Here is a 16186-nt window from a genome sequence, read left to right on the forward strand (position 1 = left end):
GGTATACAAATTAAAACATAGTAATTGTATATAAACAAAATTACTACATATATACAACATATATGTATACCGAATGGGTATATTTGTATATTTCGGTATACAAATGGGTCCTGCAATTAATTTTTATACAACACATATGTATACCGAATGGGTCTATTTGTATATTCGGTATACAAATGGGTCATGCAATTAATTTTTATACAACACATAAGTATACCGAATAGGTTTATTTGTATATTTCGGTATACAAATGAGATGGAAAAAAACATGGGATGTTTGCTACGAATTACAAATAAAAGAAACTATGGCTATATCATTTAATTTGAATTAATAGTTTGTTATTTCATACAATTTTTCCCGAAAATTATCCTTCCGAACGATATAAAGTTTTTTATAGGGAAAATTACATGGTTAAACAAATATATATTAGTTAATTAGTCATCATTGCTATAGTTTTAGTTAATTACCACTCGCGACCAGCATTTAGTGATAATTACGTGGGTTGGGATTTCGAGGAATATTGTATAATTCGCATATTTGTATATATATAATTTGTATAACTTTTGTATAATGTAATTTTGTATAACATAATTTGTACGATTGTTTAAAGTTCAGATGTTTGTATTTGTATAAATTCGTTATTTCGAGTTTATAAAAAATAACTCAATTATACAAACGTATTTGCAAATTATACAAACGGAATAGCTTAAACTGTAGCTATAACCCGTAAATATGCAAACTATAACTATGAAGCATAATTAAATTTATAATAGTGGCTATTTGCTAAAATTCCCCTTTTTCTATTAAGACTGTCATTTTGTTCAAAAAAGAAATTCAAACTATTGTCTAAAAGATCCATGAGTTGAAAGAAAATGAAAAGAAAGTCATTTACACATTTATTTATTTATTTGGGAACCACTATACATAGTGGATATTTTATCTATAAAATAATAAATACTCTTGACACCAAAGGTTCAAGAAGCCAAAACAACATCCCAAATCAAAAGCAAATAAAAAGAAAAAACAGCCATTAAAAGGAAACAAAAATAGAAACTTGTAGCTGCTATGTCCGAAGACCATCAATCTTGCAAGGATTTTGCATTTTCTTAAGTAAAAGGTGGAAATTATATTGAATGAAATAAACTATTTCCGAAAGTTAAAATGGTGTTTAAATAGATATATACATTGTCTTATTTTTATTTTGTAAGAGTCAAATGGATAAGTTTTTTTTTGTTTCCCATCTGGTGTTCGGAGCCCACATTGGAGCTTCGATTAAATTTGAATTGCACATTGAAGAATCCATTCGGGGTGAAAATGGATAAGTTGATGATATGAGAAACTTCCCTTGAACTACATTGAAACTACAAATTGGACTTGGATTTCTTTTCCAAGTTCAAGTTCAAATTGAGTTCTCAATTTGACAAACAAATTTACTCTAATAGAATGTGGAAACTTCTTGATTTGCCAGTGAAAATCCACAAAACAACATTAATTATCATATTTTGAGGTGTTTAGATTAATTTATATATATTTATATGAATAACTTTTATGGTCATTCAATTATATCAAATTATTTATTAAAGTCACTCATATTTATTTAGTATCAATAAATTCACTCAACGTAATTTATTTATAAAGTTATTATAGCAAAAAAAAAAAAACTAAAGAAATAATTACATAGACATCACCTCAAGTTATTATATATAATAACATTTTTTATTCATTTTCGTTTTTAAGAAAGCGTACGTCAATAAAGGGCCTCACATGCACTATAGTAGATTCACATGCCAAGGAAAGATGAGATCCGAACTTGCCCAAAAGAATCGAGCAGTGCTGGAAACAATATTCAATTGATTGGTCCGAGGTTATCGAAGAAAAAGAGAACTATTTAATCAATTTCAAGGATTCAAATTATGAATTAGAATAGAGGTGAGGTGCCAGGCAAAGAGTGCAGCCAAGAATAGTGAAACTAAGAGTACCACAAATTACCATGAAGAAGAATTCAACAATTTGAGATACATAATCTATTTTTTTTCTTATGTTTCTTGACATAACATGTACTTTTTGTAGTAGTTGAGTAGTAATTCCAACCCTGCTTACATGCCAAAGATTTCTCCAATCTTCACTTTTTCTACCCTTTCCCTCAAAACTTGTAAATGTGCATGCCATGATTTCCTGCCGTTTTTTCCAACTTCAAAATCAAGACATATCATCACCAAATTAATCATCAAATTAAACAAGTTCCCAATTAACGTAGATAGGCGCGCCGTCACTACTAAAAATAAAAACAAAGGTTTTTTTCATCGTGAATCAATGACAAGTTTATGCCATAAAACATGATTTACCCCTCGTTCCCACCGAACCAACTCAAGGGCCAAGAAATGCATGGAGAATACAAATTCTCTCTGAAATAGTGGAAAAGTACTTCCTAATTTTTCTGTATGAAAACATTATTAGTACTATTTTTTTTCTTTTTTTCATTAATTCAATCAAAATATCTATAAGAATAGTCACTAAGTAGGAAAATAGTGATTTTTTAGTAGTGCCCGCGCACGATAATAATAGTAAAACAAAATACCTTCATCTTTATTGCTCTGAGCTCTGACTTGTGATAGTTTTTATTGATCATCCTACATTTCCTAGATGGAAAATTGATAATGATTGGATAACTAATAGTTGAAAAGGACATTAATTTTTACCTTGGTTTTAACATAACGTAGCCAAGAGGAAGCTATAATGATGGAGTTTTCCCAATTTGCATGCTTCAATGTGTGTTTACTTATTCACTTCTTATATAGAGAATACTTTTTTGATACACACTAATTAGTTCACCAATTAGGCAACAATTAGCTAGCTAGAGAGATGGGCTGCAATAATGCCACGAAGTTGTCTACAAGATCACGGGAAATAATTAGCACCAAATCAAAAAAATTAAACAAAGAAAGCAACAGATGCCCCTTTTTTAGGTGTGTCACCAATAATAGCTGTTAACTATAGGGTTAACAACGATTTTCCATCAGAAATTTTGAAGGAAATTAAGAAGACTTAAAATCACAACATTTTAAAAAATAAAAGACCTTCGTAAAGATTGATTTGGGACCCAAGCGCAATTAACAGCTAGCTAAAAGGACGATCGATGAGAAAGAACGGTTTATGTAGATTGTTGAGAAGAATGTCTAGTCTTCTCATATTTTTTTTTGAGTCTAAGCTTCTTATCTCCCTTCTAATTACTGCCTTCAATATTTTCTTTATTTTACTATTTCATTGTTGTTATGCAATTTCTTTATTAGTTCCATTTTCTTATTGTAACTTTGAGCTTAGTGATTATAATATATGAAAGTTTCTAGTGAAACTGGAGTTATTATATTTTGATAGAGAAAACTATGAAATGATTGGTGATTTTTATTTTTTACTTTCTTGAATAGGGAATTTTTTCTGAATTTTATTTGCTATAGAAGTTGGTGGGACCAACACAATAAACCTAGTTGAGTTCAGTACTAGTATTTTTACGAAATTAACGGTAACACACTATAATTGGAAATTATCTAGAACTCGTTACAGCATGAATCCAATTGTTATTTTCTTTTACCATAAAAATGTACAAGCAACTAAATATCATTGAAAATTATATTGGGTGAAAAATTATCACATTAACACAGAAACAAAATGACGAAATGAAGTAGTGGTACCAACAAAAAAAAAACATAACATAACAGATGGGTTACTACTTCTTTTTAATAAAAATTGTGCTTAAATTTCAACCAGAAAAAGTTCTTTCAGGTGGATCATTACCTATATTAAAATTAGGACATCTTACATAAATCTCACTACTTTAGATCCCAATTACTAAGATTCCCGATAGTTTGTAATATTACTTTTCATACCATATTTTGGCCCCGAGATACATGTATCATTGATGGCGAGATACATGTATCCAACCGTTTTAAAAGTTGAGATACACAATTTATTAATTTAAATTAAAGGGGTTGTAACTTATTTCCTTAATTAATGGATTAATTGACTAATTAACAACTCAACAAATTTACAGGATCTTGAGTATCATCTCTTACAAATATTCCTAAAATAACGAAATCATAAACCTAATTAATTCTGTTATTGTACTCTTCATCTTCTTCATCGGCTTGAATCATTAATGGCGAGATACATGTATCCAACAGTTTTTAAAGTTGAGATACACGATTTATTAATTTGAATTAACATCTTCATCTTCTTCATCAACTTAAATCATTAATGACGAGATACATGTATTCAAGTCGAGATACACGATTTATTAATTTGGATTAACCTCTTCATCTCTTCTTCATCAGCTTGAATCATTAATGACGAGATACATGTATCCAAGCCGAGATACACGATTTATTAATTTGGATTAACCTCTTCATCTTCTTCATTGACTTTAATCATTAACGGCGAGATACATGTATCCATCAATTTTTAAAAGTGAGGTACATGATTTATTAATTTGAATTTACATTTAACAAGAATCATCTGATTTTGTAAACAGTCAACCATTAAAATAGTTGAGAAACAACAAAAACAAATAATGTAAAAACCTGCACATGGCTTCATCAACGTCCAACGACTCGTCCGAATAAGGAGGAAGTATTTAATGTAAATTGAACTGAAACAAGTAATTGGAAGAATTGCAGAGAAGAATAAATGCCTAAAAAGTAGAGAACAAAGAAGAAGTATAGAAAATTCTTGTTTAGAAGGGTGGTTGCCTTTTTGCCTTCTAAAATGTTATACCAAAGATATAATCACACTCTAAGCAAGAAGATAGTGCACAACATTACATTCATAATGCGGTTATATGAAAACACAAAGTTTTGTCATTTTCGGAGTTCTTTTTCGGATTGAGGGTGGAATCCGGTAAGGGCTGGGGGTGGGGTGGGGGGAGAGATATTGTTGGGGGAGGAGACTGAAGGAGGTTGAATTGTTAAAGAACCTTTAATTAAGGGATTTAAATTTTAGGATAATTATTCAATATCATATTTAAGGAATTTGTGTATCTAATTTAATTTTTTTAAAATATATGGTATAATTATTAAAAAGTGGTATTATGAGTAATATTTTTAAACTATAGGTAACATATGTATATATAGTAGTTAAGTATGTCTAATTATGTAGTTTATCCTTAAAATTAATCGACTTCAATATGAGTATCAACGTCCAAATGGGTAACCCAAATACAAAAAATATAGTATGTAGTAAGTACTAAAAAGAAAGACAGAAAAGGATCGGACAGCCAAACATAAGTTGTAGGCAAGGCCCGCTAAGCCTCCGATTTCTTTGCTAAAATCCTGTGTGTCTGTTTTTCCTTATAGCTCCATGTTCATGGCCATGCCCACCCAATTATGTCCAAATCATGTCATCCCATATGCAAATTCTTCAACCTCTCATCCAAATCGAACCACCATCAACTCAATTTCGATTATTGATTTGGGGAAACGGCGCCTAACGAGATTGTCAGTTCAATGCTCTGAGAAACAAACACAGAACCTCCGCACTTGCAAGAATTGCAAGGCCCAGTTCGACCCTTTGCTCAATCACCCTCATGCTTGCCGTTACCACACTGCTCATTTTGGAGGTACCCTTCTGAATGTTTTGTAAAATATGGGTCAAGTCTCATTGTCGTTGAAAATTTCTGATTATTATAGTTTGAATTCGTTTTCTGTAGCTGAAAGGGTGAGTAATAATACCATGTATTGCAAAGGAAGATTGTTATAATGCCAAAATAAAGCTTTATTTTTTCAATTCCTATAGTTACTCTATGTTTTTCTGTAAAGAATCAAATCTTCCAATCTTTGTACATTAATTACGGAAAAGGAAAAAGAAAATAGCAAATCTTAGCAACCTGCTATAACAAGATAAATCACAAATTCATTACACTGTCACCTTTATATAACTTAAATCCCATCTCCATAAGGGGTTGTGTGTAAGTCTTGCAAGGTAACTCAAAGTAGTAGTAGGTAGTACTTTTGGAAAATTTCGGACATTTCCTTTCACGTTTGACTCCGTAACACTGACTTGCCTTGTGGTTTATGATATTACGTTTATCTTCCTTATTTTGATTTTTGTAGTTAAGTTTAAGGCAACTAAGATTCACAAATTCCAATAACCTTCTGGCAATAAGATGCTTTATGGTAATTCCAGTTCTGTAGTTCAGTTTTGAACATAAAACAGTGCAAGCAGAATAGCAAGAGCGATTTTCAATTCATATTGATTTCGTGGGTTTATCAGTGCTAGCTGATGGCAAGCGACTTCCCTCACCGAATGGGTGCATTGACCAGTGCAATCTTACAGAAAATTCCAACAACGTAAAAAGAGCCACCATTTCATATGCATCATGTCCCTATCTTCTTCATCAAACAGCAACCTGCGTGTTTATTATTTTGTGCTAATGTAGTTACTTCCTCTGGTGCTTGATCTTGCACACAAAAATATGAGGGAAGGGGAAGGGAAGTAGGACTGTAGGAGGAGCATTGCTGTTCTAGGATAGGTGCTAAGTCACTTCCGAAGATGTCTGCCGGCAAGTTTTTGAGGGGTCAACAACAGAGGTCTATCGATTGGTCTCGATGTTACAATGAAATTAAAATAAGATAGGTAAGCGTAATATCATAAACCACAAGGGATGCTAGCTTTACCAAGCCAATCCTGCGGGAAGGTCTGTGTAATTATTGCCATGCCAGGCAAACTTATGGATAATAAAATTGGACAAAGAGAGTACTGGGAAGGATATATTGTGGTTTTCGCAAACTCTTTTAAGAGCTGTCAAGTTCTTATAATATGTTGTTTTGAGTATAATATGACTACCCTGAACATGTTAAAAATTGAGAGTGTTTTTAACTTGCATTAGTGTTTCCATTAATAGCGGCTTAGTTAACCACCATTGACTCATACTTAAGCTTGCTGATAATGACTCCTCTTAGGCTTTTATCCTTCCTTATCTAGTTATATTTCTTGAGGCTCGTGGCAGCATCATTATGTATTTGGACAATTCAGCAGTCCCATCTTTATCTTATGCAGGAATGTGGAGTGCAGCATTAGATTGAATTTGCTAGGCTTTTGTGAGTTAAAAATTCTATCTGGTAAAGGCTAAACTTTTAGATTGAATTGGGTTTAGCCATTTAGGCTTCTCTAAGTTGAAGCTGGTTCCATCCGGTTAAGATATTGGTGGCAGCGTTGCCCTGATTCTCCTTTTATTTTATACATTGTCATCAGTTTCCTTTTCTTTTTGGGTTCATAACATAAGCAGATTTGTCAGGTGCCTCCTAAGTTTGATTAGAAATTGTTTGACAGTGTAGGGAGAGATGTGAGATTTAGATAATCCCTAATTATTCAGTAGTGGAATGTCCGATTTAAATGGGCACGTGACTGAATGAAACTAGTTTGAGATTGATGTGTAGCGATTGTGTTGTTGTGGAAAGGCAGCTAGTTTTGCCTTCCCTGCTCAATGAAGAACTTTTCTGTTCTGATTCCCTACTATGTTCAACCAATCAGTTTATTTTAGAAATGTTCTTTCTTTAGTTAAGAAATCACATGGTAGGTTATTAGTAAATTTCAGTAAATTTTAGGATTAAAGATTTCGCTGAAGGAGAGAGTAGAAATAGAATCTCTCTGTAAGTATATATATACTTGGATGGATTAGTTAGTTTTGGATGGAAGATATTAGTTCCTTTGTTCTTTCTTTCTTTTTAATTAATAATTAATATCAGTGGTGACCAGACCAACATACTCGGCACTTCGATTCCATCTTGTCCAACCTGCTAGCACTAGTTGCCAAGGTAATCTTACCCACCATTGGAGCAGGTGGGTACACACCAAGTGTTGTAACTAGGATTCCTTCTGAGTTGATAAAGTATTGATTTGCAATAGTCATCTCTAGAATGCATCAACTTTAAGATTAGGACCATGGTCGCAGTTCCATAGACCATATATATATATATATTAGCCTTTCTCGATATAATTAACACTTTGTAAGCTACTAAAACCTTCTTCTCTTGATGTAGGCCGGGCAAAACAGGACGGTGGAGCATTAGATCTTAGTTAATGAAAATTAATGTAAGATGAACCGACTATCTCCCTGGTGATGTTTCATGTGTGTGAAGTGAACGTCACTGATAAAAAAGCTGCTCCAATAAAATAGGGTAAACAACTCATGTAGCAATTATTTCCACAGGAAAAATATCAATGCAACTTCTGCAGAATTTACCATCGGTAATGCTAGTTAAGTGATATATGTTATTCGTCTTTTCATATACCTGTTGCATTTGCATTGCCTTTGAATGGAACTATGGAAGGTACTTTTGATTTATTCCTGGCTATTATCATTTCTCATGTTGTACTGGTATGAATAATAAATAAAATGCAGGAACATTGTGTTCTCACTTCCTTACGCCCTTCTGCTTGTTTTACGCTGAAGGATATTATCTTGCTACTTATTCCATTTCTTATCCATCATTTACTTTGTCCGATTTAAAATGAGCGCAATAGCATCTTAACCCGTCATCTTTGTTCTTCAAACAGGAGAAACAAGGAGGAAGTTTGAGAGTGTTTATTCCGGTGGCACCATGGACACCCCTGATGGTGGTAAAGTTTTTCAATACTGGCATTGCTGTGGGTCTGAAGATCCTTTTGACGCTGGTTGCACAGCTGCACCTCATGCTTCTTATGATGATTGATACATTGATTCTTAAGCACTTTAGCCAATTCACAAGTCGAATCTCATGTTGTATCTCTATAATTTTTCTTAGTCCTTTTCTCATAATTGTACAACACGCATAGCTTAATACAATTTTGGGAAATTGCATGAATTTCCCCCTGAACTTGTTATGAAAAGTTAGTTACACGCGTATACTATTGTAACGACCTATTACAAACTTGAATTACTTGCAAGTGAATTTATTTCAACCTAACGCACATACAACCAGTCACATGATGAGAAAGTGTTTCACACTCGTGCCACGTCATTACTGTGTCATTGTCACATCAATAATTATGTCAGATTTTTTTTAAAAAAAATTCCATGTCACCCAATTTCTTCTTCTTCTTCTTCCCTATACATCATCAAACCCACCATTAAATCACTACCATTATTGCTATTATCATTAAATGCACTTTTCCACCACCATAAATTTCACCACTGGAATCTTCCCACAACCATTGTCATCATAAAAAATCGATAACAAACATCATAAATTTAACTAAATTACCATTAGAATCATATCACTATCATTGAAATTCATCACAATCATAATCATAAATTCACCATCCACATCAAAATCATGAATTTCATTTTCATTATCAAAATTAAAGGTCATACCATCACTAATTTTCCACCCATCACCAAACCCGTCACAAAAAACTATCACATTATACAAATTTCATTCAAGCTCAAAGAGGAGAATTGTGAAAACTTGCAATATTTATTTGCAAAGATTTTAGTCAGACAATTGAAAAACTAGTGCTCGATTACTATTGCCGATTTTGAAGAAAATCTAGAGAGGATTTTTTTGAAAGAGAAGGAAGATCTATGAATTTGCATTAAAAAATTGAATTTTGTGCAAAACCCATTAACTTTTTACACAAAAAAGCAAGATCTGAAATTTTTCTTATTTCAAATGCTCACAATCAACAAAAAAAAAAACACAAAAATAAATTGAATTATTCGTGCTTGACTTAACAAATTTGATGTGGGAATAGTAAGGATTGATCAATATTAGATGTCTCGCCGAAATTTTTTTCGAACAGTGAACTTAATTAATTGAACAACTTTGCCATCTTTGCGATGAATTTCTATCCCGCAATGTTGTTTTCTATTTTTTCTCTTGGACATTTATCATGAAAAAATTATTTTTCACATTAGCCATAGCAAAAAGAGTGTATGTGATAAGAAAAAAAATGGAGGAAGAATAAAGGTAGAGTAACATGAAGGAGAAGGGTGGGGGTGGGGACAAATTTGTCTTTTTTTCTACTCAAACGCGTCTTATTTATTTTTTATTTAATCTTATTTTCATGTCAGCTTTGAGGGTGGTATTAAATTCACTTTTGAATAGTATAAGTGTGTAATAGGTCGCCTCAATAGTTTAAGCGTATAACTGACTTTTCGGTACAACTTTAGGAGTGAATTTATGCAATTTCCTTTAATTTTGATGCAATTGATATAATGAATTTCTTTTTTCTCCTCCTCTGTGCTCATTTTGAACAGAAGTATTATGAAGAATGAATGAAAAAACTTCATTAGTGAGAATACATTGAAGAAAAGATTTCGAACAATTTTTCTTTAATGGAGATATAACTTTATGCTGATACAGAAGTATTAGCTTTTTCAGTCACAATTAAGCTCTCTTCTAGGATCAAGAATTACTCCTGCTTTATTGCTATCTTTATCTTTAATCCTTGTAGGTAGCCATAATCCTAGTGACTTGCGGTGTAATTTAGAATTTAGAATATAAATTAAATCAAGAAATTACTATTTTAAATAAGGGGAAACTAAGCAAATATGCCATAAATACAAATTAATTACAAATATATACCCCTTACATTGATACCCCATTTAATAATTACAATAAATTACCTCAATTAATAATTCGCTTAACTGATACTTCCTCTGACCCTAATTACTCGTCCATTTTTGAATTGTCACACCTATTAAGAAAATAAATAATGACATAGTAAATTTACCATTTTACCCCTATTAATTATGAAGTGGATGAAAAGTTCTACATTTTTCAAAATAATTAGTCATTTAATTGAGGGTATAATAGATAAATTTTTTTTGTCCTTTCTTGATTAGTCAAAATGGACAAGTAATTAGGGACAACTATAAAAGGAAAAGTGGACAAGTAATTAGGGACAGAGGGAGTACTAAATTACTAATGAGTATATGTTTGTCCAGTTTCAAGAGCAACCAACTGTGATTCACGCATAATTGGCATAACAAAGTCATCCAATGTAGGAATATTTCTATTTTTTTCAAAACCCACAGCAACATCACCTAAAAAAAAGATATAAAACATCATTTGTATAGCTCTATTTCAAGATTTTTAATATATAAACAATATTTGCAGTAACAAAAAAAACTTACCTATAGTATCATCACAATCCTGCAAATTTTCAACTTGAACATCAACCCTTTCTTTTCTTGAATCCTCAAATAAAATCTTATTGTTCTCAATATTCCAAGAAAAGTGAAAGTCAATCATTTATTAAAATAATTCATAAATATGAATGATTACTAATATGTTGCCAACAAAAATGTTTGAAACATATTTAAAAACCAACACACTATATTATATAGAGAAAATGGCCAAATGCTCCCCTAATCTATTACTGAATTTTTAACTACACACTTAAATTTTACGGGGTCCTATTACCCCCCTGAACTATTTAAAATCAAAATTATTGTACCCCTAAAAAGCCACAGCCACATTTATGTTGATGGGTGAATCTCACGCGTTTGACACGTGGAAATTCCATTAAAAAAAAAATTTCTTCAATTTTTTCATTATTCTTTACTCTTTTCTTCTATTTTTTCACCATCTCTCCAAACCCAAAAATATTTTCACCATTTTCGCCATTACTATCTATATATAATTAAAAGCAAGAAAGTCTAGCCTATAATTATGCCAAGTGGCAGCGCAGTAGAAAGACAAGTGGCAGTTTTATGACAAAATTAGTTTATTAGGTAATAATTAGTTATTGTTTTTTAACAGCTTTTTAAAAATTCAAATTGCAAAGAAACATTTAAAATCAAATAGTATATTAAAAATTAATTAAAATTATTTATTTAAAAATAATATGATCATTTTTAAAATTGGGAAGTTAGCAAGCCAAATAAAACTCACTTTCACCTTTCCACCAAAAAATGCAGTTTTAAAACTGATAGTTATATAGTATATTAAAAATTAATTAGAATTATTTATTTAAAAATAATATGATCATTTTTAAAATTGGGAAGTTGGCAAGCCAAATAAAACTCACTTTCACGTTTCCACCAAAAAATGCAATTTTAAAACTGATAGTTATATTTTGTTACAGTTTTATAATTTCAAATTTTGACAGTAAATCATTGTGATGAAATGATAATTATCCTTATAATTTATGATCACGATGACTACATGCCCACGTCTCAAATCCCACAAACTCCACGTATTTCTTATTCTTCTTTTCCCTGCACACACATGCACATAATTGCACAACACACAAATAAATATTACACCCAAAAAATTATGATCCCATAAGTATAAATCCTATGTCAGTAAAAATAATAATTACTGTTTAAAAATAGTTACTGTTTTTTAGTTAGTGTATGCACATTCTTTCCTTAAAAGCCTAAAATCGTGTAACATAATTCAAGGAATGTTTATGATTTTTATTTATCATCTTTGTATTTTTTTTTTGACAACATTTATCATTTATCATCTTTGATATCACTTTTTAACAAATAAATACACAATTTATATTGTAACTTACAGAGTCCTATTTCTATACAATATTAACTTATTTCTACGGTTTTCTAATTAAGCTTCTTTAATAGAGAAAAAATAGCAGCGATAGATTTAACCGTAGTGGTTTCAAAGGATACCCACGTTGCTGTAACTTTCACGTTTATGGAAGTTATCTCATAACTCTCACTATATATAGACTTCCCTGCTGAATATAGGCCGTATGCATCTTTTTCCTTCTTTACACTTCTTGCTGATTAGTGTTTTTATTTTGTTTCATACTTCTTTTGTATTGAACGGACGAATTAATTATGGCAGCTACGACTGATTTCATTAGCGAAATTAACAACAAGTCAATGTATTGGAAATTAAAAATTCGTATTGTCAGGCTTTGGGAAAACACGGATCGTGATCGACCAGATTGTCCTTTTTCTATCGAGGTTATTCTGATGGATGAAAAGGTATTTTTAATATATTGTATAAGTATGATATTATTTTTTTAAGAAGTTATATACTAAATTGGAGTGCTAATTAAGTAACTAATTGTATCTGTAGGGCGATCACATTCACGCGACCCTTGGCAGATCTCTATTCCCAAATTTCAGAGAAAGTATTAAGGAAATGGGATTGTACTTTATTAAGAATTTTGTGGTTTGTCCAAATACTATGAAATTAAGGATCAAAGACCACAAATTTAAGTTGATGTTCACAAAAAAGACAGTCGTTGAGGAGGTAGAGGATCCACATTTCAGTATGTCTATCTTCAAATTTAAATCATATACACAACTTACAAATCCACAGGTATTTGATAACACAGAACTATTTGGTAATAAATACATTATTTATATGTTCCTTATTCAGACTTCGATCATTATTTATTTTGTATTAATTTATGTCGTCACTATTGTTGTAAATATCATTGGAGAAGTTGTGAGTTATGGGGATGTACAGTCTATCAAACAAGATGATAGTGTCCGAACGTTCATTAACGTTGACATACAGGATTATGAGTACGCATCCCACAATTCAATGAATATGTGCTTCAACAACTCATTATTTTTATTCATATGATTAACCATATAAATTATGTAAGAATAAAAATATTTCAACAACTTTTTGGGGTGACTTTGTGGATCAGATCAAGCCATATTTGAATGAGTCCAATGACAAGCCTATTGTCGTTGTCATGCAGTTGATTAGATCACATCGATTCAGAGGTTATTTAAGTCTCTACTTTGCTATTCAAGATAATTGCACAATAAATAAACTCTTACCAAATTATTAACTATGCAGACCAAATTTCGGTGAAGAACACTTGGCATACTTCCAAGCTTTATATCAATTCAAGTCTTCCTCAAGTTGATGAATTTTCATCACGAATTAAGTTTGTTCTTGGAGAAAGCTCCCAACGACTTACACAGATTTCTTCACAAAGGAATCAATCTATTGCTACTGAGTTGGCATCAGGAAGTGTTACAGTACATGAGATTGAGAAGTTGATTGACTATAGGCATGTAAGTACTTAATTTTATATTTTTTATTCAACACAACTTTTACATTATTTTTAATATAACAGTTGTATATACAATACAAATTTGCAGAAAGAGAATTATTATATTGTGGCAAAGATAATTCATCTTGAAATAGACCATGGATGGTCTTTTTTAGCATGCAAACAATGCGCAAAAGGTGTTGATGAAGTGGGGGACAAATTATACTGTAGACAATGTGGTTTTGTTGAATCAGTCATCCGTAGATATGGCCAAAATTCAAATTTCTCTATATATGTCTCATACAAACTCAATAATCTAACAAAATTAACTATTCAAAGGTACAAACTAAAAGTTAGAGTTTTGGATGATACTGGCACAATTTCTGTGATGTTGTGGGATGGGGTAGCAACAAAGATGATTGGAAAATCTGCTGCTGATTTATTTGAGGTATACACTATAAGCATGTTAAACTTTAAGTTCTACTAACCTGTTTAAAATATGTTTAAATATGTTAGTACGTTTTGTTCCTATATTTTATATTAAACTTTGAAAAATATGTATTTTCTTAAGACTACTGGTGCTGCAAATAAGTCTGCATATCCTATGGAGTTGGACAATATTGTGGACAATACATACATGTTTAAATTGGAATTACAGAGCTCCAATGGTGAAGGTCAAGATGAAGTCTTTAAAGTTGTTACGTTTACTGATGACGAAGATATTATAGAAAAATACAGGCCTCCACCACGTGGAGAGACATTCAAGGTATTATTTTATATTCAAATATATATCAAGTTTGATTCCTATGATTGAACTAAATTATAAGTTTTTTATACATTTTTTAGGATTCAGATTTCAATGAAAACCAAGTCAGTCTTGACGATCGTGAATTCATGGTTATTTTACAATATATTAATAATATTTGTTTATATTGTCATTTATTTAATGATTATAAATGCAATAGTCCTTCAAAACTGACATTATCATCTTTACTATATATATATATATATATATGTAGGATTCCACTGAAGATACTGAGTTGATCAATGTCTCACAGGTGCCTAACAAGATAAAGAAAATTGATGCCGTAACAGTTGATGAAGAAGATCCTAACTCACAGTTGTCAGGAAATAAGATCAAGAGAGTCTTTAAGAAGAAGAAGACAACCTAAAGCATTACTAGAAGGAAAAACTATTGGAGAACTGAAGAAATGTATAATTAGTTAGTTTAGTAATTAATAGAAAAGTGTTCAACCAAGGTTAAAGCAGTACCTAGAGGATTATCTTTCCTGGGCCCTTGCTTCTCTACGGTCAATATTGTGTTTTATGTTATTCCAAGATATGTAGATTGCAAGTAAGATGTCAAAAATTACAGTTATGAAAAAAAGAGATTTCATGAACATTGAAATGAAATAGAGATCATTATTTGTAAAAACTTGTATATATAAGAAGACAGTGGATGAGATTAATGCACATATTATAACTAAACTGTCCATTCTTTGCTATTTGAAATCAAATGCAAGACTAGATGATACACAATACCAACGAAAAATAAAAGCATGCTTGACTCATCAGCAGGTGGAACAGCTACTAGAAGATCAAAATGAATTGTTTAGCTCTTTTTCATAATTGATGGAAACAAGATATATTATTTCAGACATAAGACATCTTGGATGTGCTAATTGTTTATACGCAACATTTTATATTAAATTTGTTTTCTATGTAAGCTGTAATACTTTTTAAGGAGAACTACACTTCTATTATAAAATTGACTAAACATAACACTTTTTAAAAAAAGTTTAAATTATAAACATGTATGGCAAAAAGGGAACTGATTGAGTTTTCAACATAAGGCAAGAACATTAGAGGTTATACTAAGGTTGATCATACAAGAAACTTATATTAGATCAAGCCTGATACCAAAGCTAGAAACATATGTAATCAAGTTGGACTCCTACCAAGCATTATGAGATGTAGTATAAGTGAGCTATAGATGTAAAGATAAAGTCGGGGAATTGGTTGAATTTTTGACCTGTTTACTTTTCTTTCGTCGCAACTTTAAGAATTTTGATCACTTGAGTTATAATGAATTACATCCTTTTAATAGAAATGAGTTTAATTAACTAAGAATTAGTATAATATAATACTGAATCCTACCCTACAAGATAAAGATGGAGGCAGACTTTGATAAGAGGTTAGGATGATATGCATAGTGTTAGTTCAAAAA

General features: G+C 31.2%; 2 protein-coding genes across 2 annotated transcripts; both read left to right on the forward strand.

The window, feature by feature from the left end:
• The first annotated feature begins 5288 nt into the window (after positions 1 to 5288).
• On the forward strand, positions 5289 to 8836 carry LOC125840217 (uncharacterized). Its single transcript, XM_049519180.1, has 2 exons — positions 5289 to 5608; positions 8548 to 8836. The coding sequence occupies exons 1-2, from the start codon at positions 5350 to 5352 to the stop codon at positions 8700 to 8702; spliced, it is 414 nt and encodes a 137-aa protein (XP_049375137.1). The 5' UTR covers positions 5289 to 5349; the 3' UTR covers positions 8703 to 8836.
• Positions 8837 to 12778: 3942 nt separating this feature from the next.
• Positions 12779 to 15131, forward strand: LOC125840091 (uncharacterized). Its single transcript, XM_049519076.1, has 8 exons — positions 12779 to 12928; positions 13023 to 13118; positions 13606 to 13684; positions 13761 to 13981; positions 14069 to 14407; positions 14531 to 14725; positions 14806 to 14856; positions 15018 to 15131. The coding sequence occupies exons 1-8, from the start codon at positions 12779 to 12781 to the stop codon at positions 15129 to 15131; spliced, it is 1245 nt and encodes a 414-aa protein (XP_049375033.1).
• The last annotated feature ends 1055 nt before the right edge of the window (positions 15132 to 16186 follow it).

Source organism: Solanum verrucosum, unplaced genomic scaffold, assembly GCF_900185275.1.
Source record: "Solanum verrucosum unplaced genomic scaffold, falcon-dt-bn FXZP01000180.1, whole genome shotgun sequence".
Classification (NCBI taxonomy): domain Eukaryota; kingdom Viridiplantae; phylum Streptophyta; class Magnoliopsida; order Solanales; family Solanaceae; genus Solanum; species Solanum verrucosum.

Excerpts from the sequence above, each read along its gene's own strand:
- LOC125840091 (XM_049519076.1), top strand. The coding sequence starts at position 12,779 with ATGGCAGCTACGACTGATTTCATTAGCGAAATTAACAACAAGTCAATG. Across the intron at positions 13,119-13,605 it reads ACTTTATTAAGAATTTTGTG|ATCAAGCCATATTTGAATGA; the intron begins GTTTGTCCAAAT and ends TTTGTGGATCAG. Across the intron at positions 14,857-15,017 it reads TTGACGATCGTGAATTCATG|GTGCCTAACAAGATAAAGAA; the intron begins GTTATTTTACAA and ends AATGTCTCACAG.
- LOC125840217 (XM_049519180.1), top strand. The coding sequence starts at position 5,350 with ATGTTCATGGCCATGCCCACCCAATTATGTCCAAATCATGTCATCCCA. Across the intron at positions 5,609-8,547 it reads CCACACTGCTCATTTTGGAG|GAGAAACAAGGAGGAAGTTT; the intron begins GTACCCTTCTGA and ends TTCTTCAAACAG.